Genomic DNA, 25,541 nt, shown 5'->3' on the forward strand with positions numbered 1-25,541 from the left:
CAGCCATCCAGTTGATTCTAGGAGAATTCTAGGTAGGTGGTTCCAGGCCACCTGGGGAGGAAAACCAGTATGTTGACGAACTCTGACTTTGGTGCTTGGACTCAAGTTCTATATCTGTCTGTAACTTATTTAACTGAAACCTACCTCAGTTTTCTTATCTATGAAAAAAAAAAAAAAAAAAAAACAACACAGAGAGAGAGAGAGAGAGAGAGAGAGAGAGAGAGAGAGAAATACCAGTTTCTTCTACCTAGAATTGCAATGAGGATTAAAAGAAATAAACCGTGCCAAAAATTTAACACAATACTTGGCAGACAATAAACACTCAAGAAATGCTAACTCTTATTATTACTGCTGTCACTGGCTTCAAACTTGATGATTATGAATGCATTAGAAAATGCAAATGGTATTTTAAAATGATGGTTGGAGGATATTAATTGTGATACGTACTCTTATCTCTTTAACAGGGCTAAATTCTATTCACTTAGACATTTCTGTCTTATTTTCTTTTGTCCCCACCCTTACATACTATTGGAGTTGAAATTGAGTTGAGATGAGAAGCAGCAGGCACTCCTTAATAGTTTGGTAAGCCCTGTTGAGAAAGCATTGATGAAACTTTTTTGAAAATAAAATAGTGATTCTACTGCTCATCTTCTCAGAGAACCCACTAGGAAGCATGAGGTTCTCTGGGTCATGGTAGAGCTGTCACATGCAAATTGTGTCAAATTTGCATAGTTAGTTCCCTCTCACCAGGCATAGCAATAAAACCTGCATTGAAAAACAAGGGATTTATAGCCAGGTGTCTTGGAACTTGCATGCCTGTGGTTTCAGTTACTTAGGGGACTGAGGCAGGGGGATTACTTGAGCCCTAGAAATGACAGCTAACCTGGGTAATGTGGAAAGACCCTGCCTCAAAGAAGATGAAAATAAGAGAGAGAGAGAGAGAGAGAGAGAGAGAGAGAGAGAGAGAGAGAGAGAGAGATTTTACTGATGTCCATATGTCTATATATGGAAAATTCATTCAACAAATAATTACCTACACTTGGAGTCGAAATTGTGCTAGGTACTGAGAATTCAAAAATGAGTGTATCAAAGTCACTTAATTTGGCCATCTTCTGTGATAATCTTTCTGAAGCCAAACAACATGATATGGAACCTCTAGACACTCTTTATTTGCCGTTACTTCCTACTAAAGATTGATGTATCTGATATTGCTGGCTTCTGTGAGAAGTATTTGAGCTTCTAGATATTTCAGACATTTCAAAATGGAGTGATTTGACTACAAAAATCCACTTAGAGGATAAAGTCAAATATCTTAAGAGGAAATACAATCGCACTAGCCAACAGAAACCTGTGTATTTTCTCTCCAAAGAAAAGCCCTCTCCAGGGCCTCCTTATTTCAAGTCATGTTTAGTTAAACCACGTAACTTAGTCCCCTGAGTGTCAGTGGAATTTCTCCCAGAGCTGGGACTTTGTCAAGCTGTGTTACCCTCTTTCCTGATCCATGGAAAGAGACAGCATTTATTAAGAGCTTTTTATGGGTCAGTACTGAAGCTGGAAACCTAACAAATATTCTCTCATTAAAACCTACAACAGTTCTTTCTTACACCTAGAACCTTGTAACAAATATGTCAGGAACAGGACAATAGCCTTACAAAGTTCATGCAGCCAGAAAGCTGTTTTCCTTTTCAGTTAAGTGCAGAAAGCAACCATGGCTGCCAAGTTCTGGGTTGGGGCTGGTACCAGCGGGTGCAGCAGGCTGCATAATTATTGTTGCTAAGAGCCAAGGGGAGATGCAGCTGAACCCATTGTCCTGCTTGCTCAGGGCCAGGCAGGGTAGCAGACCCAGTGGCTGAATGCCTCTTTATGGATAGTTATTTAACTTCAATAGGATCTTGTTTTTATGGTAGACAGATTGTCCTAAATTGGTTTGAACTTGGTTCTCTTTTCATAGCATTAATTCTTAATCTGCTGATGTCCACAAATAAGCTTTGAGGATCTGGAACCCCTTAAAATAAAAGCCAAAATGTACAAAGCACTTACTGTCACACAACAAGTTAAGCGCTTCACATGCTTTATTCCCCTATAATCTTCCTAATGACCCCATCAAATAGGTGCTCTTTTTATTCCCATTTTGAATCTGAGGGAAATGAAATTTAGAAAGGTTAAATCGTTTGCATAACTATATGTGAAGTCATGATTTTAAGCCAGGTTATTTGACTCTAAAGCCGTCAGACTTAACATTATTGAACTTTCTGGGATTATATTCCAAGGGGTGCATGTATGTGGGTGTTTATGAATTTTTTGAAGTCCTACGTTTGTGAAAATTTCCAAGTCTTCTTATTCTTAGGGTGCTGTCTGACCTCCAAAATTTAAAAATTTGTCCTCCTCTACTATAGGTTGGCAATGTGTATGGACTTCTGTGAGACGTATGTGAGCAGAAACAATCTTTTTCAGCATCCAGGGCAGGGTCTACAACTGTTGGGTCTATAATGTTCTATCCATGGAACAACTTGTTTAGTTCATCCGGACCCGAAGCTGAGAGCCTCGTGCTTCGACAGACATATGGTATCCATTGATTTCCTCTTACTACTCATCAAATCTCTGGAGAACTAGAAAAGTTGCAGGAAAACAAGCAGGTGAGCCTAGGGGCAAGGAAATTATTAATTTGGAACATTCCATGTGACTTTATCATCTCTTGATGAATTAGGTTTGTTACCCCAGGCATCTATGAGAATATGCTATTTAATAAAAAAAAAATTCAACTAGTCTATAGTAATTAAATTACTTTTATTATTTTCTTTGAACCAGAATTAAAATTAAAAATCAAATCCTTTGGTGGTGTCACACATACAATAAAAGTCTTAGTGTCAGAGTAATAACAGAATTTTGTTTTGATGGACACCTAAGTAACTAACACCTCCATTAAGACATAGGTAGATTCTCTGCATCCAGAAGGTTATGTCCTGGTTGTTCATTTCAATAACCTGAAGAATTGACAGTGATCATTTCATTTGTGCTTCACTGCTTTCAAGATGCATGAATGTATGCAATGAGACAGATTAAAACCCTCTTATGAAAATACCAAAGCAGCATTTAGGGCATTGCTGTGTGTTTTTAAAGGGAAGAATAAAAAGGGAAATTAACATTTAATAAGCATGTACTTCTTTTTAAACTTTTTTCTAGGTACTTCAAAATTCACTAACCCACGTTAGCTCTCTAAATGTGGGTGCTTTATAATCCTTTATTAACAAATATGGAATCTCAGGCTCAGGAGGCTAAGTGCTTTGTTTAAGATCCCATAGCTAACGAGGAACACAGAATATACAAATCCAGGTTTAATTCCAAAGCCTGTATGGTTTGTGTAACTATATGATACTTAGGGGGACTAAATGGCATTGGGGACCTAGTTTTAATGAATTGCTTCTATGTTTTAATAATGGGTCACTGGAATCTGGAGAAGCAATGAAGTATAATAGAAATGTGAAGTTAAGGCAGATTACTTTCCTTATTGCCATTTCTTTGTCTAAAGTAACAAAAAATCAAATGAAACAATAAATATGAAATGCTGAGAATACATTCTCTGTTGTTATTTGCTGTTGGTATTAGGAAAAGGCCCACAAAACAGGGGCAGCCAAGTCCCATGGATAGTAACTGAGCCACCCAAGGGTGTCTGGTAGGCCTGCCTTTGGAAGCTGCTGGGATTCAGTTCTCATTCTCTTCAAGAACGCAGGGTCAGGAGAGTCTGATTGTAAGATTCTAGTGAGGAGGTACTTTAGCAAAGTGATCAATGTTGCCAGAGCTTTTCAAAAGATATGAGGACCATGCTTTCTCTCAAGACATCAGCCAAGGCTTGAAGTATCCAGGATAAAGCATAGATCTGTCAACAGTAGTTACAGCACCAATACTTAGAATTACATGCCAACCACCCAAAATTATTTATTTATTTTACCCTACTATACAGAGCTCCAGCAAAGGGATGGGGAAAGCCCTACCTCTTTGACTTCTCTCCATGTTTACCATTGCTTAAGCAGTGTGTATTTTGGCAACAGGAACACCTGGCCTTTAGATGCAACTTAATCTCCACCATTCCAAAGATTACCTTTCTGAGGTCATCTTAGCATAATGTCTATGCAATAAGTATCTCAAGTTTCCAGTTATCCCAAAGGACACTGATCTCACATTACTACCATCTTAAAATAAAAACAACTTTGCTCTTAACTCACACCATACGTAAGGCTGGGAATGTTCTGACATTATAAGTAGCATATATTTTGGTTATTACAATTCTAAACTATTTTTAAATGTGCATAAGCTTTCTCAGGTGAACAGAGTCTTTGACATATCATTCAAAAGGATAATTATAATTGAGAGAAACAGTTTCTCACACCAAGTAAGGAAGACAGCATAAGACAAGTGTTGCTCTGTACCTGCACTGGAGAGGAGGTATTACAGGTTGTGTATCATTGAGCTCACACACACACACACATACACACACACCTTTTTATGAGGGCAATATTATGTCTTTGTGATCACTAAGGAAATGGAAACTCACAGTTGTCCAACATTATTCTGCTATCTATCCCAAGCTATCGCCCTTTCCTTTCTTCCCTTCTCCCCTTCTTTTTTACTTAATTATACACAAAGTTTCAAACATAGTGTGGAGTGATGCAGAGGTGCAGGACACATGGGAAAGGACACTGGCAAGGGAGCTGGCATGATAATCTGAATGAGGACAGCTTGGGCCCTGAATGGCCTCCCTCCACTGAGCTCAGAGTTGAGGAACATGATCTGAGTTCAGTGCTGTCCAGTTGATATGAAGAATGCTGAAGTTGGAAAGAACCTTAGAGATCAGCAAGTCCTGTGTTTCCAGCCTGACAACACACGGTTGCTTTGACAGCTTTTTAAATATATATATATATTCTGGGTCTAGATCCAGATCAACTGACTCCAAGTGTCTAAAAGGAGGCGTAAGTATTGATTTTTAAAAGCCTCTCCAAAATGATGAGCAGACCAGTAATTGAGAATGAATAGTAGTCAATCTCTTATCTTATAGATGAAATAACTAAGTCCCAGAGAAGTCAAGAGACTTGCCAAAATCACAAACAGGTTATATTAAACTCAGAACTCAAATGGAGAGTCTTAGAGGTCCAGGCTCAGTTCTTATCTTTATTAAATTATAAAGAAATACATTTCTTTTTGTTTTGGTGTTTCTTCAAATATGCTTTAGAATATTTAGAAGTAGAAATCCCTTTGTCTTCCACAGTTGGTCTACAATTCATTTACATAAATTTAACCACATGGTTGTTTGCTGTATCTTTCTCTGAGTGTTATTACATATTTACCATGTGCTATAAAGCATTACAGTATTGTTAGGAAGAATAACAAGGATACCAAAATGAAAGATCCTTGCTATAATCTCTTGCCAGTTTTTTCATTCTGTTATTTAGGGACACATAACTACGTCCTTTCATTTCAGCTAAATGTCATGTTCCTCGCAAAGGTTTTGAACATTGTGCTCTGCTAGATAATATCTCTAAGTTCTAATAGAGCACATTAAAATTTGTCTGATTCAAGAGTTATGAAATTAAAACTAATCCAATTGTTTAATCCCCCATTTAAACTTTTAGTCCAAAGATCAGAAGATTTTGGTTTGAGTCATAATCCATCTGCTTACATCTGTGATACTCTGGGCACCACACCATTGCCCTCCTTCCAGAACCTCAAATTCCTCTCCCACATATGAGGATAATAACCCCCATCCTACCCCCATCACCTAATGCCAGGTTTAAAGGGAAAATTCCATTGAATGATGACTGTAAACTGGCTTTATATACATTGTGGGATATATTGCATACATGTATTGAAATGCTATACTGCACCTCATAAATAGGTGCAATTAAAATGATAGAAATAATAATAAAATAAATTCAGGGCAGTGTTAGAGGCATGTGGAGGGAAGGTCTTTGGGAGATACTCATATCTCACCTAGGAGATATGAGTTTGAGTGACAGACCACAAGAAGCAAAGATGAAGCCCTCGAATATGGCAAATGGTAAAGCTCCCAGGCTCCTGGACAGATTATCTCCATGTGGTCTGATGGGCCAAGTGCATTAGAGGAATTAGTGGCATATATAGTATTCAGACTCATAATTACATTGAAGAATATGATGTGGAATCAAGGACCAGATTAAGCACAGACATGATTTGGATTTTTCCCCCTCTTATCAAATTTAAAATTCAGTTTCAAATTTTATAGAGAAAAAAATAGTACAACAATCACATTTTAAGATTGTAAAGCATTTTAATGATGTGAAAAAAGCAAAGGTGATACCTACATTAAATGCTCATTAAACCTTCTGTTTGTATTTCCTGAAATACAGCCATCTGCTCTATAATTCAATTTTTTTTCATCAGTACTGGGGGTTGAATCCAGGAGCACTCTACTACTGAGCTACATCCCCAGCCCTTTTTAATTTTTATTTAATTTATTTATTTATTAATCTTGAGACAGTGTCTTGCTCAGTTGTCCAGATTGGCCTTTAACTTGCAATCTTCCTGCTCAGCCTCCCAAATAGCTGGTGCAATTGAAATGATAGAAATAATAATAAAATAAATGTGCTACGGAGCCTGGTTCAATCTGAAACTTTAAAGATCTATTTTCAAAATGGTCAAAATTAAATTTCACAGGTCAGCAAAATATCTAATCACATTTGTTCATTTTCTCCAACCTAAGTTTAAAACACTGACATCTATAATTTTAAAATTTAGTTTGGTGTATGAAAAAACAGAATTTATTTTATAACACATTTTCTATAAAGGGGATCACATTTACAATTAAATTATCCACCAATGGGATTTATGATATATAATCAGGTTAGAGGTAGGGGTTCATTTAATTTACATATTTATATTATGGTGATTCAGTGAAAAACTAAATATGTTACAGTCCAGGAATCAAAACAATTACAATTGCTGTTGGAAACACTAAATCTGAGGACTCTGGCATGAATAATATAATAATCCATTGCCTATTAAAGAAATTTTTATTGGGTTGAAAGGCTGTCTCACACAGATGGCCTTGTTTACACTGAACTTAGAGTTCTATATACTATTTTGAACTCCTCATTTTAAAAGCATAAGTCATTTTTTAGAAGGAGTATAGGTGGGACATAAAATGAGAGCCCAGATTATACAGAACAAATTCAAAAATGAAGTAAAAATAAAAAATACACACAGTTGAATTTTATAATCTATCCAGAAAATAGCTGAATTGTCACAGAATGGATGAATGCATCCAAATATTTGAGAGATGTCATTGCATAAAAATGAGAGGAACTTTAATGGCTGAGGAAGTAAAACCTAATTTGATTTCCTCTGAAAACATAGTTAATGTCAAAGCCATGAGGGTCATTGTGGACATTGCTCTCAACTTGAGATGATTAGAGGGCAGATGTTTTTAGAAAACAGCTGTGCATTTATCTTGGCTATGGACTTGGAAACTCAATAGGATTTATGAATAGATTCTGCATAAATGCGGTCATCCCAAGAGGGGAAAAGAAATCCAATGTTAGCTTAAGAGCAAAAGCTCAGTAAAACTGCTGCGCTCCTATGTCTTCTCAATGAACGTCATTCCTCTTTCAAGTCTGGCAATAGTGTGTAGTTGATGAATATTTGCAGAATGGGTAAATCACACTTTTTGTGATGTGATTCATCACCTTCAGGATACATTGAATATTTGGCTTTGATCTCTAAGGTAGCAATAAAATGTTTCTTTTACTAGACATGCACTGAAGCTTAGAAAGAGAGAGCTCAAATTTAACGTCCCTCCATTATTTCAGGAGACCGATAGCCAAGAGAATGCCCCAAGTAACTTGTACCTTTTTCTCTAGAGAGGCTCATTTAGCTATATAAGGACAATTAGTTTATGCATTAAGTCCAAGAAGGGCCATAGGCATCTGATTCAACAACAGTATTCCCAGTCAAAAAACCAACTCAACTCTGCTTGCATTGCAAATGAGTGAGGCAACAATGATGAGTGGTTGTATTCTAGATTTGGGTAAACTATGAAATACTTCTATAATTTTTCTATGGCTTTTCACCAGAAATATGCACATTCAAAATGTCCTTTTTTTCTTCTTTCTGGAATCTCATTATAAATATGAGAAGCCTATTAAATCAGGTACTTCTGAAACCTCTTTGGCTCGAGTGAATCATGAATCCAAACCCTGTTTTGATAATTTCTGGTCCTCTTCTAAAGAGGACCAGAAATTATCCATCACTTTCATGGTAGATTGTCATCAAGGGAGAATAAAACTGGACAGGCTTTTGCTCTACAGAACAACCACAACTCTATGTAATGTTTCCAAACTTATATTCTCACCCTTCTTATGCAGTTCTTAGATAATGAGAAATGTCTTAATGAAAATAGATATAACCAAGGAAAATAAAGAAGAAAAAAAATATATATAACGAAGTGTGAAAATGGTAGACATGAAGAGAGAGTTGGTTTCACTTGGACCAGAGGGTGATTGAATGTACAATGTCTGAAAGTTAAATCTACCTTCAGTACTGCCAGCTTAGTTTGTTTTGGTAGAAGTCATTGAGTGTGATTGTGCTAACATATAAACTTCAAGTGACTTAAGAATAGGTTCATTCTTCATCAAGTAATTTTCTAGGGTGGTATTTCAGAGAACAAGGTAGATCCCTTCTTTGGTCTCAGATAGGGACCAAGAATTCTCATGTTTCCACCATTCTTCATACCTCAGCATCTTAATCATCTAGCTGGCAAGAGAAGGAGCACAGAGACAACCATGTGGGAGGAGTTATGGGCCAATGCCAAAAGTAGCACGCAGTATTTCTGCTCACATCCTGTCACGTGACCAAATCTAATTGCAAGGAAGGCATAGAAACAAAGACTTCTCCTATGCCTGGGAGTAAGCAGAGAATGGAATTTGGCAGATAGCATGCTAAATTTGCCACATTCATGGTCCTGATTATTGAATGCTTTGCTTTTCCAAGATCATTTTGTCTTTAGTAAGAACTGTATACAAAACAATTTCAAGAAAGCATGAAAATATTTTTTGACTCTTCAAAATCATTGTTGAAATAGATCACAGAGCCTTTTTGGTAGCCCATCTTTCAATGTCTTTATATCTTTACAATATAAGTTTATGTATAATTCACTAAATATAATAAATTACAAGGGAAAGCTAATATCAGTGTGCCCACAAGACAAGGAGGTATAGGCACTCTAGCACGAGCATTTACACCTCCTTTTTCATTCCCTGTCATGTATTTTAAAATAATGGCAGAAGAGAGTGATTGTGACCATTATAGGATAATATTTGTATAATCCTTTACCTTAGTAAGAGTGAAGAAATGGTAATTCAGGACATACAGCTCTCTGGATCCCCATTCTGTTCTCTTCTACCCCCTTTAAAGTGAAAACCCCATGTGTTTTGGATCATTGAGGTTGGAAACTGAGTACTATCACTTCTCCAAAATAGATTTAATAGTAGGGCGGCTAGGGAATGGTTTCCTGACCTGTTTGAGGGAGAGTCCAGACCCAGAGAAAAACATGGTGTGTAAGTTTTCATATCCATTAGTGGAAAAGAATCAGATTTAGGTTTTATTTTTAAAGTCAATTCTTGTAAAACTATTATAGCTTTTGCCTTCAACTGTCATCTTACAAGACTTACTTAATCTACAATATTTAGTGATAAGGATTTTCACAAAGGATTTATAACTTAATAATTCATATTTAATTAAACCTTTTTAAAATTAATTTCTTCTAAGTTCAAATATATAATAGCTAGGAATACAATTGAGAATACAATTGAGGGATACTAGCAGCTACACATAGGTTTTTATAAAACTTGAAAAGGTGAGAAATTTTTGTATTATTTTTCTCAAAACAGACTCCCCAAACTGTGCCCCTTTGATGTATCACAAAACGTGGATCCCACTCTGGCTGCATCTCACCCCTGACTGTGGGATGATTGTTGGACAAACAGGAAGATATTTAAAATAATCCCTATTAAAATGCCTTCTTAAGATTCCAGACTTCTAAGTGTCTTTCCAGACTGATCAAGGTTATTAGTTGTTAGAACTTTTTCTTTAAATAAATGAGCAATTCCTGACCAAACTGAAAAAAATAATAATGAAGTTCATTTGAAGTAAAGCCATACATATAACCATGGTAAATGATAACCAGGAGCTATAGGTAGTGCTACATCTAAAGATATTTGTGCATGAATAAGACAAATATTTATTGAGCAACTACTACATGAGAGACATAGGTGCTGGGGTAAACTTAATGAAGAAAGTAGATAAAAGTCTCTGTCTGATGGAGCTTATATTCTAATGGGGAGATTAAGCTAATAAAATAGGTAAATAAGATAAAGTTTATCAATGCCTAATAAGCATTGTGGGAAAAAAATAAAAAGGAAGGAAGGTTGTAAAAGGCTCAGGGATTAGGGATAACAACTGTATATAGGACAGTGTGGGAATGTCTCACTATGAAGGTGACATTGAGCTGATATTTGGGGAAAGAATATTCCAGCCAGAGAAAAGTGCAGGGGCAAAGGCCCTGAGAAAGCCCCTTGTACACCTGTTTAAAGAAAGGGACAGAGTCTGAAGAAGAGTGAGCAAGAGGAAGAGGTACAGGTGCAAGATGAGATCAGAGACGATCTAGGAGTCCACATCAATGAGGGCCTTAATTTCTGAGGACACAGTGTTTACTCTGAATAAAATAGGATGCCATAGGGAGGTGGTGAGCAGGGACTTGCATAGATCTCATTTTCATTTCACAGGACCACTCTGCAGTATAGTGAATAACTATGGTGGAGAGGCGGGTCCTGGGAAGGAATGGGAAGCACTCTATTAAAATATTGGTATTCCAATGTGGGCTTATTAAAGCAAATTTAGTTGCTCAGGAAGTATAAATAAATACAGAAACATTTTCTACCCCACTTTGTTAACCGTATACCTTTCCTCTTTAAGCTTTAGCTTGATGGAGTAAGTGAGAGGAAAACTGCATTTTGGAAATACAACTCCTTAGAAGTGGTTGGAAAGGAAAAGATTGGTAGTAAGCTGTGGCAAGCAGCACAAGGAAAGTACAACGGATTAGTCCTTGAGGGGCTGCATCTGACTCCCAGGGCCAGTCCAGCCTGGAGAGCTGTGCCATTCTGCTGTGACCTCTGTACTCTTAGCTGAGAACAACAAATGATATCAGGATGAAAGAAAAGAAGCACATGCTTGCTTTTTTCATCCCCTATCACAGTGAAGCCTGAATGAAATTATCAGCTAAGTCAAGGCCTATCAACGACAGAGATAGACACTTCCCACTTTCCACTATCAGCACTCCACATGTTCTGGTCGGAAAAAGGAAAAACATATATGTATGTATGTATGTGTATATATATATATATATACACACACACACACACACACACACACACACACACATGTATGACTTGAATGCTTTATTATTTCTAGATAATTGCTACAAATTTGGAACTCACCTTGTCAATGCAGGTTTTACTTTTAGAATTTCAATGCCATATGCCCTCATTAGTCTGGGTTAAGCCCATCTGATCGCATTGTTTTTTATAAATAATATTTTTTTGTTTAAAAAAAATAAATTTGTTCTTTTTAGATGTACATGACAATAGAATGTATTTTGATACATGTAATATGGAGTATAACTTGTCCTAATTAGGATCCCATCTTGTGGTTGTACATGGTGTAGAGTTTTACCAGTCGTGTATTCATATATGAACATAGAAAAATTATGTCCAACTCATTCTATTGTCCTTCCTGTTCCCATTCCTTCTCCCTTCCCTTCATTCCCCTTTATCCAATCCAGTGAACTTCTGTTCTTCTCTACTCCCCACCCCGCACTGTGTTAGCATCCACATAAAAGTGAAAATATTCGGCCTTTGGTTTTTTTTGCAATTGGCTTATTTCACTTAGCATAACAGTCTTCAGTTCCATACATTTACTAGAAAATGCCATAATTTCATACTTCTTTATGGCTATGTAATATTACATTGTGTGTATACACCACATTTTCTTTGTCTATTCATCTGTCGAAGGGCAGGTAGGTTGCTTCCATACCATGGCTATTGTGAATCTAGCAGATGTAAACATTGATGTGGCTGTGTCAGTATAGTATGCTGATTTTAAATCCTTTGGGTATATGCTGAGGAGTGGGATAACCAGGTCAAATGATGGTTCCAATTCAAATTTTTTGAGGATTTTCCCACCTGCTTTATAGACTGGTTGCACCAATTTGCAGTCCTACCAGCAATGTATGAGTGAACCTTTTTCCCCACATCCTCAACAACATTTATTGTTACTTGTATTCTTGATAATTGGAGTTCTCATTGGAGTGAGATGGAATCTCACTGTTGTTTTTTTTTTAACTGTCCTCATTTATTTTTTTTTAATTTTTTAAATTAGTTACACATGACAATACAATGATCTTGACAATTCATACATTTGAATCAAATGGGGTATAATTTCTCATTTTTCTGATTGTACAGGTTGCAGAATCACATTGGTTATACAGTCACCTATATATACACAGCAATAATAATGTCTATTTTATTCTGCTGCCTTTCCTATCCCCCCTTCCCCTCCCCTCCCCTCCCATCACATCTCTCTACCCAATCTAATGTGACACACTTCTTTTTTTTTTCTCCTCACAACATCATACATGCATTCTGTATAATGATGAGGGTCTCTTTCCATCTTCCATGCAAATCTCCTTCTCCCTCCTTTTCCCTCCCACCTCTCTTCACTATTTAGTGGTAATCTTCTTCTCATGCTCTTCCTCCCTATCCCATTTTGAGTCACCTCCCTTATATCAGAGAAGACATTCGGCATTTGTTTTTTTAGGGATTGGCTAACTTCACTTAGCATAATCTGCTCTAATGCCATCCATTTCCCTGCAAATGCCAAATTTTTACCCCTCACACATCAGATATAGCTCTAATCTCTAGAGTATACAAAGAATTCAAAAAGTTAAACAACAAAAAAATAACAACCCAATCAACAAATGGGCCAAGGACCTGAACAGACACTTCTCAGAAGAGGATATACAATCAATCAACAAATACATGAAAAAATGCTCACCATCTCTAGCAATCAGAGAAACGCAAATTAAAACTACTCTAAGATACCATCTCACTCCAATAAGAATGGCAGCCATTATGAAGTCAAACAACAATAAGTGCTGGCAAGGATGTGGGGGAAAAAGGTACACTCATACATTGCTGGTGAGACTGCAGATTGATGCAGCCAATTTGGAAAGCAGTATGGAGATTCCTTGGAAAGCTGGGAATGGAACCACCATTTGACCCAGTTATTCCCCTTCTCGGACTATACCCAAAAGACCTAAAAAGAACATACTACAGGGACACAGCCACATCAATGCTTATAGTAGCACAATTCGCAATAGCTAGACTGTGGAACCAACCTAGATGTCCTTCAATAGATGAATGGATAAAAAATATGTGGCATTTATACACAACTGAATATTTCTCAGTGTAGTTTTAATTTGTACTTCTCTAATTGCTAGTGACATTGAATATTTTTTTCATGTATTTGTTGACAATTCATATTTATTCTTCTGAGAAGTGCCTGTTAAGTTCCTTTGCCCATTTATTGATTGGGTTATTTGTCTTTTGGAGGTGTTAAGTTTTTGAGTTCTTTGTATATCCTGGAAATTAATGCTCTATTTGAGGTGCAGATGGCAAAGCTTTTCTCCCATTCTATAAGCTATCTCTTTACATTCTTATTGGTTTCTTTGTTGTAAAGAAGCTTTTGGTTTGATACCATCCCACTTATTGATTCTTGATTTTACTTCTTGCACTTTAGGAGTCTTGTTAAGGAAGTTGGTTCCTAAGCCAACATGATGGAGAGTTGGGCCTACATTTTCTTCTAGTAGGGATAATAGGTGTATGGTCTCTGGTCTAATGCCTAGGTTTTTGATCCACTTTGAGATGAGTTTTGTGCAGTTTGAGAGGAGTTAAATTTTTATTCTACTACATATGGATTTTCAGTTTTCCCTGCACCATTTGTTAATTAGGCTTTCTTTTCTCCAATGTATATTCATGACAACTTTCTCTAATATGACATAATTTTATATATATATGTGTGTGTGTGTGTGTGTGTGTGTGTGTGTGTGTTTGTCTCTGTGTCTTCTATTCTGTTGCATTGGTCTCCATGTCTGTTTTTGTGTCAATACCATACTGTAGAATAATTTAAGGTCTGGTATGTGATGCTTCCTGCTTCACTTTTCTCACTAAGGATTTTATTTTGGCAATTCTAGGCCCCTTATATTTTCAAGTGATTTCATGATTGCATTTCTGTTTCTATGAAGAATGACATTGGAATTTTAATAGGAATTGCATTAAATCTTTATGGTGTTCTTGGTAATATGGCCATTTTGACAAAATTAATTCTGTTTATCCAAGAACATGAAAGATTTTTCCATCTTCTAAGAACTTCAATTTCTTTCTTTAGTGTTCTGTAGTTTTCATTTGAGAAGTCTTTCACCTCTTTTGTTAGTTTGATTCCCAAGGTGTTTTTTTTTTTTTTTTTAAATTTTAGGCTATTGTAAATGGGATATTTTTCCTGATTTCTCTTTCAGCTGTGATATCTTTTAAAAAAAAAATTCAGTTGTTGATGGACCTTGATTTTATTCATTTATTTATATGTGACGCTGAGAATCAAACCCAGTGCCAGGCAAATGCTCTACTACTGAGATTATTGTTACTAAGCACAGTATTGCATAACAGATCTCTATACCTTCTTCATCTGTATAACTAGCACTTGATAGCCATTGAGTAGCAATTCCTAGTTTCTACCGCCTTCAGACCCCAGAAATTACCATTCTGCTTTCTACTTCTATAAATCAGTTTAAACATTTCATATAAGTGGAATCATGCAGTATTTGTCCTTCTGTGACTGACTTATAATATCCTCAAATTTCATCCATCTGGTAGCATGTGAAAGGATCCCCTTCTTATTTAAGGCTAAAGAATATTTATTTTTATGTATATATCACATTTTCTTCACACATTTATCCATCAATGGGCATTTATATATTTTTTTCATATCTTGGTTATTGTAAATAATGCTTCAGTGAACACAGGACTGCAGTTATCTCTCTGACATGCTATCAGCTCTTTTTGATAAATACCCAGAAATTGGGTTAAGAGGTCATATGATTTTCCTATTTTTAAGTTTTTGAGGAACCTCCATACTGTTTTCCATAATAAGTGTATCCTTCTGTAGTTCTACTAATAGTGGACAAGGGTTGTAATTTCTTCACAATATTGCTGATACTTTATTATTTTGAATAATGCCCATCATAATAGGTGTGAGGCAATATCTCAGACATCATACTCAGGCCATCATTTTCAACTAGAATCTCTTTACTGTCTGTGTTACTTGAGCGGGCATTGACAAGCTAGAGACAAATGTTTATTTATGGAGAGTACCTGAAATTTTTACTCACAAATAAGCATGTATCCTTTTACTCATAAGTAAGCTCATATTATTTGTGCTAGGATTTCATTTATAAAATCCTGTGAAAAATGGGGAAAATCTAGTTCCTGCTCTTAAATGTCTGTCCTCCATGCAAATATAAATATTATGCAAACTAACATGCATAGTATCATTTAACTACATAATCTGGCTGAGTAACTAAAGATCATCTCAGGATATACTATTAAAATTTGTGTGAAGTTTTTGAGAAAGATTGTTTTCTGTGAATATCACTGTAAAATGCTATTTTCTATAGTTCCATCTCTATATCACAGCAAAGTAAATATCAAAAGAGTGGATTTTGAGAAACAATACTTTCTTCAGAGAATCTATTTAACCTACAGAGAAATTTTAAATGAGCAAATGTGATTGACATTAATTAGAAACAAGGTTCATAAGCTTGTGATATTGATAACAATTGGTAAAATATTTACTATTATGCAGAGAAAATACTTTAAAATAGTCATTAATTTTTAGATATACTTCCATTAAGCTCGGGGACAAAGCTTTTTCCTCCCTGAATGCAAAGCGCCAACATGGAATCCATTGTATGGCCAACAGCATAAGTTATCATATTGTATGGCCAACAGCATGGGCTAACATACATGGGAGAGCTGGTCCAGGAAAATAAACAGCACTTCATTTGTGGTCCCAGGTCCTCCAAGTACATCCTGTATCTGGAGATTGAGGTCTAAAGTGCTGTTTCTGCCCATTATGTTCAGCTACTGCCCCACCCAAGTCTTTGGGACCTCCAAGCCTTCTACATTTCCTACCAGGAAATTGTTCTTTCTCCTCTGTGAGGAATATCTAGAGAAAAATCAACAGTCTCCACCCTCTCCCCAGATGTTATCACATTGGAAGTATGGAATAGGGTGGAGACGTCAAAGCAGTTGAAGTTCTAAGTGCAATCTGGCTCCAGCATCTGTCACCTCATTGATTGCTGGGGTTGATCCATATAATTTTGACCTCAGTTCTTTTCCTCTCTCACCTCTCCATTTAGATTCCTCCCAACGCCAAGTGTCTAGGTAAAGAGAATCAGGTAAGGAGAATGACCTAGACAGGAGATCACCCAGGAAGATAAAGAGTAATACAACTAAAATATAGCTGCTAAATATTGGGAATGTGCTGGCTATCAGGCAGTGTCGTAAAGGCTTTCCAAACATTTTCTCTTCTAACCCAAAAATGGCCCCAGAGCTAAGTGTGTAATTATCTTTATCAGGAAATGGAAGCTTAGAAAGGTAGAGTCATTTGGCCAAGAACATGCAATTAAAAATTAGTAGACCAAGATTTGAAATTTAACTCTGCTTTTCTAACTCTCAAGTGAATGTTTGAACAGGAACATTGTGATATCTCCCCATCTTCTAACAGGGAGCAATAGGATCTATATTGTCAACATACCCTTGTTCTTAACACCAACCAGCAAAAGCAGCTCTCACATGCTGCTGGCATTAGTGGAAGCTCCCAGGTTCCCAGCAACATTCAGCCTGGTCTTTCCTATGGGAATCCTTCATAGATTTTTTCCTCATAGGAACTTCTGTTGATAGCAGATCCTAGCAACTACTCCACTGGGATTCTCAGTGTATCTTATCCCAGGTTCCAAACTGGCCATCAGTGTTAGTACAAGGTCCTGAAAGCTAGAGTAGATGAGGCGAGTGATTTACACAGGATAGTAGCAGGACCCTGACTCTCAGAAAGAGACTAAATTATGGTTAAGAAGAGATGCAAAATGTTTAGACCAGCAATTCAAGGGCTAGCATTAGGCCAAAAAGATGAAAAATGACCCTGAACAGAGAAATTGTAACAAGGTCAGTAGACATGAAATATGGGAGCAAAGAAGCTGGCTAGATGTTAATACATTGAAACTATATTAACATCCAGTTAGTCCACTGAAATGGAACAGCAAGAAGAGCTGAGAGTGGTTTTATTGGTCAGGTTTTCTGATTTCTGCTTATTTCTTGTGGGAAGGTGGTTTCATAGAAAAAGAATGTAAAGCACCCACAGCCTTCAAGAGCTCCAAGTACAACAGATTTGTCCTCACAGGGGACCAATGCAGTTGTATCATTGCCTCTATAAAACCGCCTCCTGGCAAAAGTCAGCTCTTTTAAGGATCTTTTCATCACATTGAAGGAAGCAAACATGAAGGGCAGTAGAGCATCTTACTTAGTTCCATTTGCTAAGACCTTTCAAGGATCCACTAATCCTCAATTCCAGTTGAAATTTCAAACTCTGTAAAGGAACCTATCAAATAGGTTATGACAGAGACTGTTTTTGCATACTACTGTTGTGTTCGAAATTGGAAGAATTAGAGATGTAGCAATCAATGGTTTTAGCTAATGTGGACATCTAGTACCAGAATTAGCCTTGGTATGCATGCCCTTTAAGTTAATCAAAATGTTAAGTTTAAAGAATTAAGACTGGAAGTCCTATCCAGATAAGGAAGCTTGTATTTTTTTAACAGTTAACAGGAGACTATAATAAAGACCTAAATAAATGTCCATTTTCCCAGGCTCTGGAATCCGACAGGTTGAGTTTAAAACCCACCTAGGAGATTGATGCTCCTGAACACATTACTTAACCTTGAGCCAAGTCTCTATGCCTCAGATTCTTCGTTGACCATACAAAAAAATATAGTGCCTGTACTTCAGAGTGTTATATCGTAAGGACTCAGTGAGATAATATAGACCAAGCATAGTATTTTGCACATGAAAACTGCTCCAAGTTTTCATTATTATTGTTATCATTACTATCATCACTATTATAATTGCATATTTTTACTTTCTTCAATTCTTTCCTTTCCCAAACATCTCAGAGTCTATTCTTGGGCTCTTTTAACTGGCAGTGAGTCAAAAGAGAATTTTCTATACCAAGTGACTGCTAAAGAATTCCTGGGAAATTCATAACTTCTTGATCTCTTTGGTAATAGCAACTAGAGTTAGGGCTACCTTACCTCTCATTTACTTCTTGTTTTATTAATATTACCATGATGTGAACTGTTTATAAAGTTATGTTACAAAAATAAGTAGCTTATTTAAAGGCATCTGTATTTGGGGCATGAAATTAACTCTCAGTTAAATTAGACACTCTTTCCAAAAGTTAAGCAAATAATAAGTAGTGTAATGCTCAATTAATTGACTATCTATTGAGTGAAAAAGTCCTATCTTTTTTTTTTTTTTTTAATCCAAAATGACCTCTCCCAAAGCAAGCTTGCTAGTTCTAATATTTGAAAGATTTAACAAAGGAGTGTTTTCTTCTAGGGGAAGCAAGTGATTCCCCCTTTGGTCTATTTATTTTCTATTTTGTGGTGTTCTACTCTGTTTTTTATACTCTCCCTTTAGCTGCAAAAATAATAAGGTTTATCTTAACAAATTAAACAATATAAAATTTACAGCTGAAAAGTAAATAGCCTTCTCCATCTCACTCCTATGAGATATCAGTGTTAGAAGCTAGCGTGTGTCTTTCCATGTATTTCTTTATATAAGCTTCGAACACTCCCTAGCCTAACTTTCCATAAACACACCCAGCCCTCCCTATTATATTGAACCAAAAAATGGCATTTTTTTTATAGGTTCCCTCCATTCTTTAACACCAACCCACAAATGGAGCCAGACATTCTATTTTCTGTTTTACACACATACCTCAGCCATCCCTTTTTGGTTTGCTTTAGTTACTTCACTTTGACGGGATATCCTCCACCACCACCCCAATTCTACCTGCTCTTGAAAAATGCACACCCTTTAACTTATCAAACTCCCTTTATGTTAATTGTCTGAATCATATTTTGATTGCCTAATTTATGCATGGTAGTATTTTATGATTTATATACTATTTAATACAGATGCCATATGTTTGAGGTTTTTTTCTCTAATTGCTTCATGTCTTTTGAGCTAACTGGACTTTATTGCCTAGCTGAGAAGTGTTGTGTTTTGTATATCTGTATTTATTCCATTGTTAGTCTAAGGACATAGGACAAACTGCAAAAGTTGATGCATCTTTTGTAATATAAAAATCCTTACAATAGGGCTGGGGTTGTGGCTCAGTGGTAGAGCACTTGCCTAGCATGTGTGAGGCACTGGGTTCGATTCTCAGCACCACATATAAATAAATGAATAAAATAAAAGTCCATCAACATCTAAAAAAGTATTTTTAAAAAAGTCCTTATACCAGGCTAACATTCAATAATGCTTCATACTAGGGATTCTCAGTAATATTCCTTTTTCTTGATTTTTATTTTAATCATAGGATCCTTTAATTTGGAAATTCACCATCATAATAACATCAGACTCTGGTCCTACCACCTAAAAAAATTTATTCTGAGAAAATTTGTGTTATCATAGAGTGATTCTCCAAAGCATTCATGGTACTTACTTTGTCTCAAGATAATAAATTTTTAGTAATTTGTTAGAAAAATTCAGTTACGTTTGTTTGAGTTTTAAAAGTAAGAATCTAATAATACCTGTCACCATTTTCAGATCATTCTCACTGTTAAGCTAATATTTCTCAGATAAATATGATTTCTGTAGATTGTGAGATTTTATTTTGGGATGATATTTAATAGGTTGTTTTTTTATGAATGCCTTACTAAGATGAAATTTAGCTTTAAGTTTATTTAAGATGGATTTCCTTACTCAAGAAAATCATCTCAATGTCCTGCGTCTCCCCCAACCACACCCCCTCCAAAAAAACCAGAAAGAATATTATCTCCATCTAGTGGACAAATTATTATATTACAACCTACAAAAAAATATCGGATGCCCTAGAATATCTCCTATCAGGCATTTTTCTGCCCTACTAATAAATATTTTGGTTTTAATTGGTAAGTGGTAATTTTATGGCAAAAATGTTAAATGTTTTAATATATTTAGCAATATTTTGCCCAAATGTAAGTAAGGTGTCCTTGTAATTTAGTTGCTTAATTGAATTGAAAAAAATATTAAAATTTTAAAAATTACAGAATTTGGGGGCTACTTGGTATTTACTCAGTTGAATTGAGAAAAACTAAACCAAAATTATCCTCCTATATCTCCTATACTTCCATTCATGCAGAATGAAGAGTGTGTGTTTCCTTTTAGTTTTTATAGCAGAAGGATCATCTTAATGCTAATGGGAAATCAGCGCACACAGCTTTCATTTGAGCGCTCATTCTTAGGTCCTCAGGTTTCAGCATGAACTACCTATGCATCTTTATAGGAGGGAAGTGCACTCCTCTCCTCTACCTGTTCAAAAGTCTTTAACATCTTCCAACTATATATTGCATGCCTTCAAAAGCCCTCTTTATATATCACTCATTTTTGGAGATATCTCAGATAGATATCCCAGTGAATTAACCTTCCTACCTTCATTTCTGTGTCTCCAAGTGCTCATGGTTGGTGTTCACTAACTGCTTATTTAATTACACACATTGGGGAAGAGCTTGCCTGACATCTCCTAATATGGCTTGAATTCAAGGATTAGAGACCCTGTTCCACTCTGGCTTTCCTTGAGGTTGCCATACCACATATACCAGTGCCTAGCCTATCCAAGTGAATCAGATGTCCCTTTTTTGATATCACAGTTACTGATACATAGTTGTGGTGTATGTAATTATACAATGGAGCTGAAGGAATGTCAGGAATGATAGATGATTAAATCCGGTTAGCTCAGTAACTTGAAAATAACTATTTTAGGACCTTGTCTATAAAATGACTCTGTTCAACTAGATAATTCTTATTGTCTGAGGGACCAAAAATATTATACATTTATAAGGAGTCACATTCATAAGAAAGTTTTAAGTTGGAAAACATATTTTTGATTGGTTGAGCTACACTGTGAATTTTTTTTTCCACGTCTTCTACTTGATGGGTTGATTTGGAAGCAGCATTCTTTTGTCGTAGATTTGCAGGTGATCCATGAAACATCTAACCCCTACTTTACTCTTCAGGTTTGGCTTCCAGTCTTTGGGTCATAACACTATTAATAACTCCAATGAAGAAAACAAAGAACATTTTAAAATTTACTGCTTACTAGTTTGGATAACACTCTTGGGGGAAATGTTGATGACATCTAAACCTAAATGCATGTGTTTATTTATCATATAATGAACTTCACTTATTCAGTAACAGTTTTTTAAAATCACACGCCTCCTGGATTATCTCTAGCTATCTTATGAACACACAAGAATTGACTTCATTTTGACACTTCTTGATATTTTACTTAGAAAAGCTCTTTGTGGACAGTGCATACAGCTTATGAGTTTTATAATTTTAAAAAATATGTGTATGTATGGTTCTTTTTCCCTCCAACTCTAAAAATCGATATTATTAAACACAGCCCCAGTCATTCATTCAAACCACTTAGGTGTTGTTTCATTCTTCTGTTCTGTGGGGCTGAGTTTTGAACTTGGGGCCTCATACAAACTAGGCTGAGCTCTACCACTGAGCTACACTCTCAGCCCATTAAAGGACAATTTTTGAAGTGCTGTTACAGGCCTGGGGCCTGCCATGTGGAGATGGACAGCCACTACAGTCCTTTTAATGTTGCTAGAAACAATTCCAGTAAAACACAGTGTAGCAAGCAAAACTTTACCAAAGAGACTGAGAAGTGAGGACACTGTACAGCCTAGGAACTGTGTGGAACTCCTGCAGAGAGGATGGTATGGTACTCACAGAGTTGAAGTTTTTAAGGAAATATTGTCCATAAGTTTTTGTCTCAGTTTCCTGCCCCCTTAATTGGTCATACTACCTTTTGAAAAGTTTCCACCAAGTTTACTTTGAGTGTCTTGCTGCTTTGGCTATCAGGGTGAGTGGAGGTTGTGACATAGTTTCGGTGATAAGAGAGGGGACTGGAGACATGGCTACAAGAGATAATGATGACATGGTCCAGAAGCTCTTGCTTTTTCTTAAAAGGGTGTCATTTGTTAAGGCTGGGGGAGGTTTTGACATACCAGGTCTCTATGTCCAGGTTCCTATCCTTTCAGAAAATGCTCCCTGGGCTTTTTAGTTACACTTGTCATTGTCATTTCACCCGACTCACCTCTACCTAACAGTGCCTTGTGAAGCTCTAAGAATATTCTGAGTCTCCATCTTCAGAAAGCTCACCGTCTCGGAATGGAGATCAGATGGTAAACATACTCAATTCACTGTAAATTCTGTCATTACGAATGGAGAAGTGTCTTGAGATCATAGAGAAGAGCATCTCATGAATTTCTGAGACATCAAGCTGAGGTTAAAGTCTGAGTCCTTAAGGAGGAGCAACCGTTAGGCAGGAAAAAGCAGAAGCCAGGCAGGGCTAGCCTGGCCTAGGATGTGCTGCTCCAATGAGTGCAGAATACACTTGACACGGAGGGTTGCCAGTTGAGGTTGTAAAGATAAGTAATTGCAACTGAGAGCAGACAGTGAAGACTTGTAGTCTAGTAAAGAAGTTTGGGCTTCAACTTAAAGGTAATAGTGAATTACTGAATGGTTTTAAACAGAAGAAGGGTGTGGTCAGATTTGCATTTTAAGAAGAGTCACACTTGGTACAGATTGGAAGATGGGTTCAGGAGACCAAGAGAAATGCTCTTATAATAATGTAGGTGGGAGTTGAATGCTGGATTTAAAATGCCTGTAATAAATCAGGAATGGAAGCATAGGGGATATAATGGAAATTAGTGGCTGGATATGTATATTGGGTAGGGAAAGAAGCTCAGGTTTGGAGGAATAATAATAATAGGACTATAACTGGCACTTGTTGAGTTGAACTCAAACGTTTAGTAAATTTCTATGTATTTGTTCTTTTCAACAAATAATTCTGATTCTGCAATAGAAGAGCTGTTTTTAAATAATTGTTTCTTTTTAGCTGAAACTGAGTTTAGAATGATCTGTCTTTTGTGTCTGATCTGAAGTTAGAAAATCAGAATGTGAAGCCAGTGGGGGTGTGTAGGGGTGTGTTTGTGTGTGTGTGTGTGTGCACATTTCTTATTTATGTTTACTTTTATTTATTTTAACGTTATCTTTTTTCACAAGCAGGAAGCAACTATAAATTTTCCCATGCTAAATTCCTAAATTGAAGCCAAATGTTTTGGTAAAATATCAACATGTTAGTGTTTACCACGACATAATTCCTTTTCTTTCATTCACAGTTTTGATGTGGACAATGGCACATCTGCGGGACGGAGTCCCTTGGATCCCATGACCAGCCCAGGGTCTGGGCTAATTCTCCAAGCAAATTTTGTCCACAGTCAACGCCGGGAATCCTTCCTGTATCGATCCGACAGCGATTATGACCTCTCTCCAAAGTCTATGTCCCGGAACTCCTCCATTGCCAGTGATATGTGAGTACAGGAAGGGGCAGAAATGAAGAAATCAACCCAATTTATTTCCACAGTTGATGATGTAATAATATCAAAGAGTTTGTTCAACTGCATCACTCTTCTCTAAAACAGGAAGAATGAGTAAAATCATGCAAACTGAAAATGAATGGTAGATTCAAGTTGAGTACTCTGTCATTCTTGATAAGACACATTTATTTTCCCAGAAAAACATTGGGAAAAGTGAGAATTGCATTTTTAATAGACACTTACATTTAAACATCAGCTTTATATTTATGTAGGACCTGGGTTTTAGCTGCCCTGCCACAATGAGTACTTTCTAATATTTTGAAAGACTTTAAAATCAGAAAATCCCTGTGAATGTATCTCAAGTGATGTATATATAAAGGCTCACACTGGTTTGTCAGATCACTTTAGAGATGTTTTGGAGATGTGGCTTAAATTAAACCAATTTTTAAAGATGAATCACTAGAGGCAAGCCCATAAAACATTAGACAGACTCGAATATCACTGAAGACGTGGCACACAATGGAAAATACTTTAAACTGCAGATCTTATACTATTTTCAGTTCATTTTTGTAGCACATTCCATTCTTGTTTTTATGTACTATTTATGTGCTACGTTCTGCATTGTCATATTTGGTAGCTTTCTCTATGTATAGAACTGATCTCCACTTTCCTCTTCTGGATCTCGATATCTGTCCAGGTACACTTATCATCTTCTCAAAACATCATCTCAAAAACTCCTAATGGGTTATAATTCATCTTATAGGAATTAGACTCTATGAGGCCCCTAAGGGCCTGTGTTATTCTTGGTATCCTAATAGATCATCCAAGTATTGCAGGTGGTCTAAGTGGAATTCTAGAAATGAAGTTATGTTCTACTCTTCACTATAACCTCCAGTTATTATTGGTGTTTACTTTTAGTTATTAGTTTTTAGCATTTGCATTATTGTTGTTCACTCTTTATTTCCAAACAACTCTCTTTTCTCATTGGCCCTATCTCTGTGCTATTCTTATATCCCACTTTCATAGGTTTGAAATTCAGGATAATTGTCTATTCATTCACCAATAATGAAAACACTTCTTGAGACTTCTGGTATATTTAAAGTTCCTATTCTGGAGTGGGGAGTGGAGGTCTGGAATTTTAGTTCATTGTTATAAAATTTGGAGCATAGCATCCTTGAGGTATTTACAAATCACTACAAAAGCATGGAAAAGAGAAGGGGGATTTTCTGCCCAAGGGAACAGTGCAGAAAACAACAGACAGGGAACAATATTTGCAAAATATGAGGCATGGAAAATGACTCAATTAAGGAGTGACAGTCTGCTTGGTGTAGGGAGCAAAATGTGGCAAGAGAGAAAGATTCAAATGCAGTATATGGAGAGCCAAGAGCCAAGGATGTTCTTAGCTCAGGTTTGCCCTGATTATATTCTTGTTTCCATGCATTCCAATCACTCTATTGTGGAATCTTGGCACAGTGAAGTAGTCACAGGGAAGTGATTTGTGTCACAATTCACAGAAACAAAGCAGAGTAAATTTGATGAAGACCTAGATCAAGGAAATGGCAGTGGAGAAAAGAGATTGGTCCAGATGCAAGAGGGACAAGGTTTACAGAAGTTTGTGTGTGTGTGTGTGTGTGTGTGTGTGTGTGTGTGTGTGTGTGTTGGGGAGTAGCCACCTGGGGAAGGAGAATCAAAG

General features: G+C 36.5%; 1 protein-coding gene across 5 annotated transcripts in view; it reads left to right on the top strand.

The window, feature by feature from the left end:
- The window catches only part of Pde4d (phosphodiesterase 4D), a 1,049,725-nt gene that overhangs the window by 821,307 nt on the left and 202,877 nt on the right, over positions 1 to 25,541 (top strand). For all 5 annotated transcript variants that reach the window (XM_076857254.2, XM_076857255.2, XM_076857257.2 and 2 more), the window contains one exon: positions 23,651 to 23,842. In XM_076857254.2, coding sequence (XP_076713369.1) covers positions 23,651 to 23,842 — 192 coding nt within the window. The remainder of the gene's footprint in view (positions 1 to 23,650; positions 23,843 to 25,541) is intronic.

This window comes from Callospermophilus lateralis, chromosome 5 (genome assembly GCF_048772815.1).
Source record: "Callospermophilus lateralis isolate mCalLat2 chromosome 5, mCalLat2.hap1, whole genome shotgun sequence".
Classification (NCBI taxonomy): Eukaryota; Metazoa; Chordata; class Mammalia; order Rodentia; family Sciuridae; genus Callospermophilus; species Callospermophilus lateralis.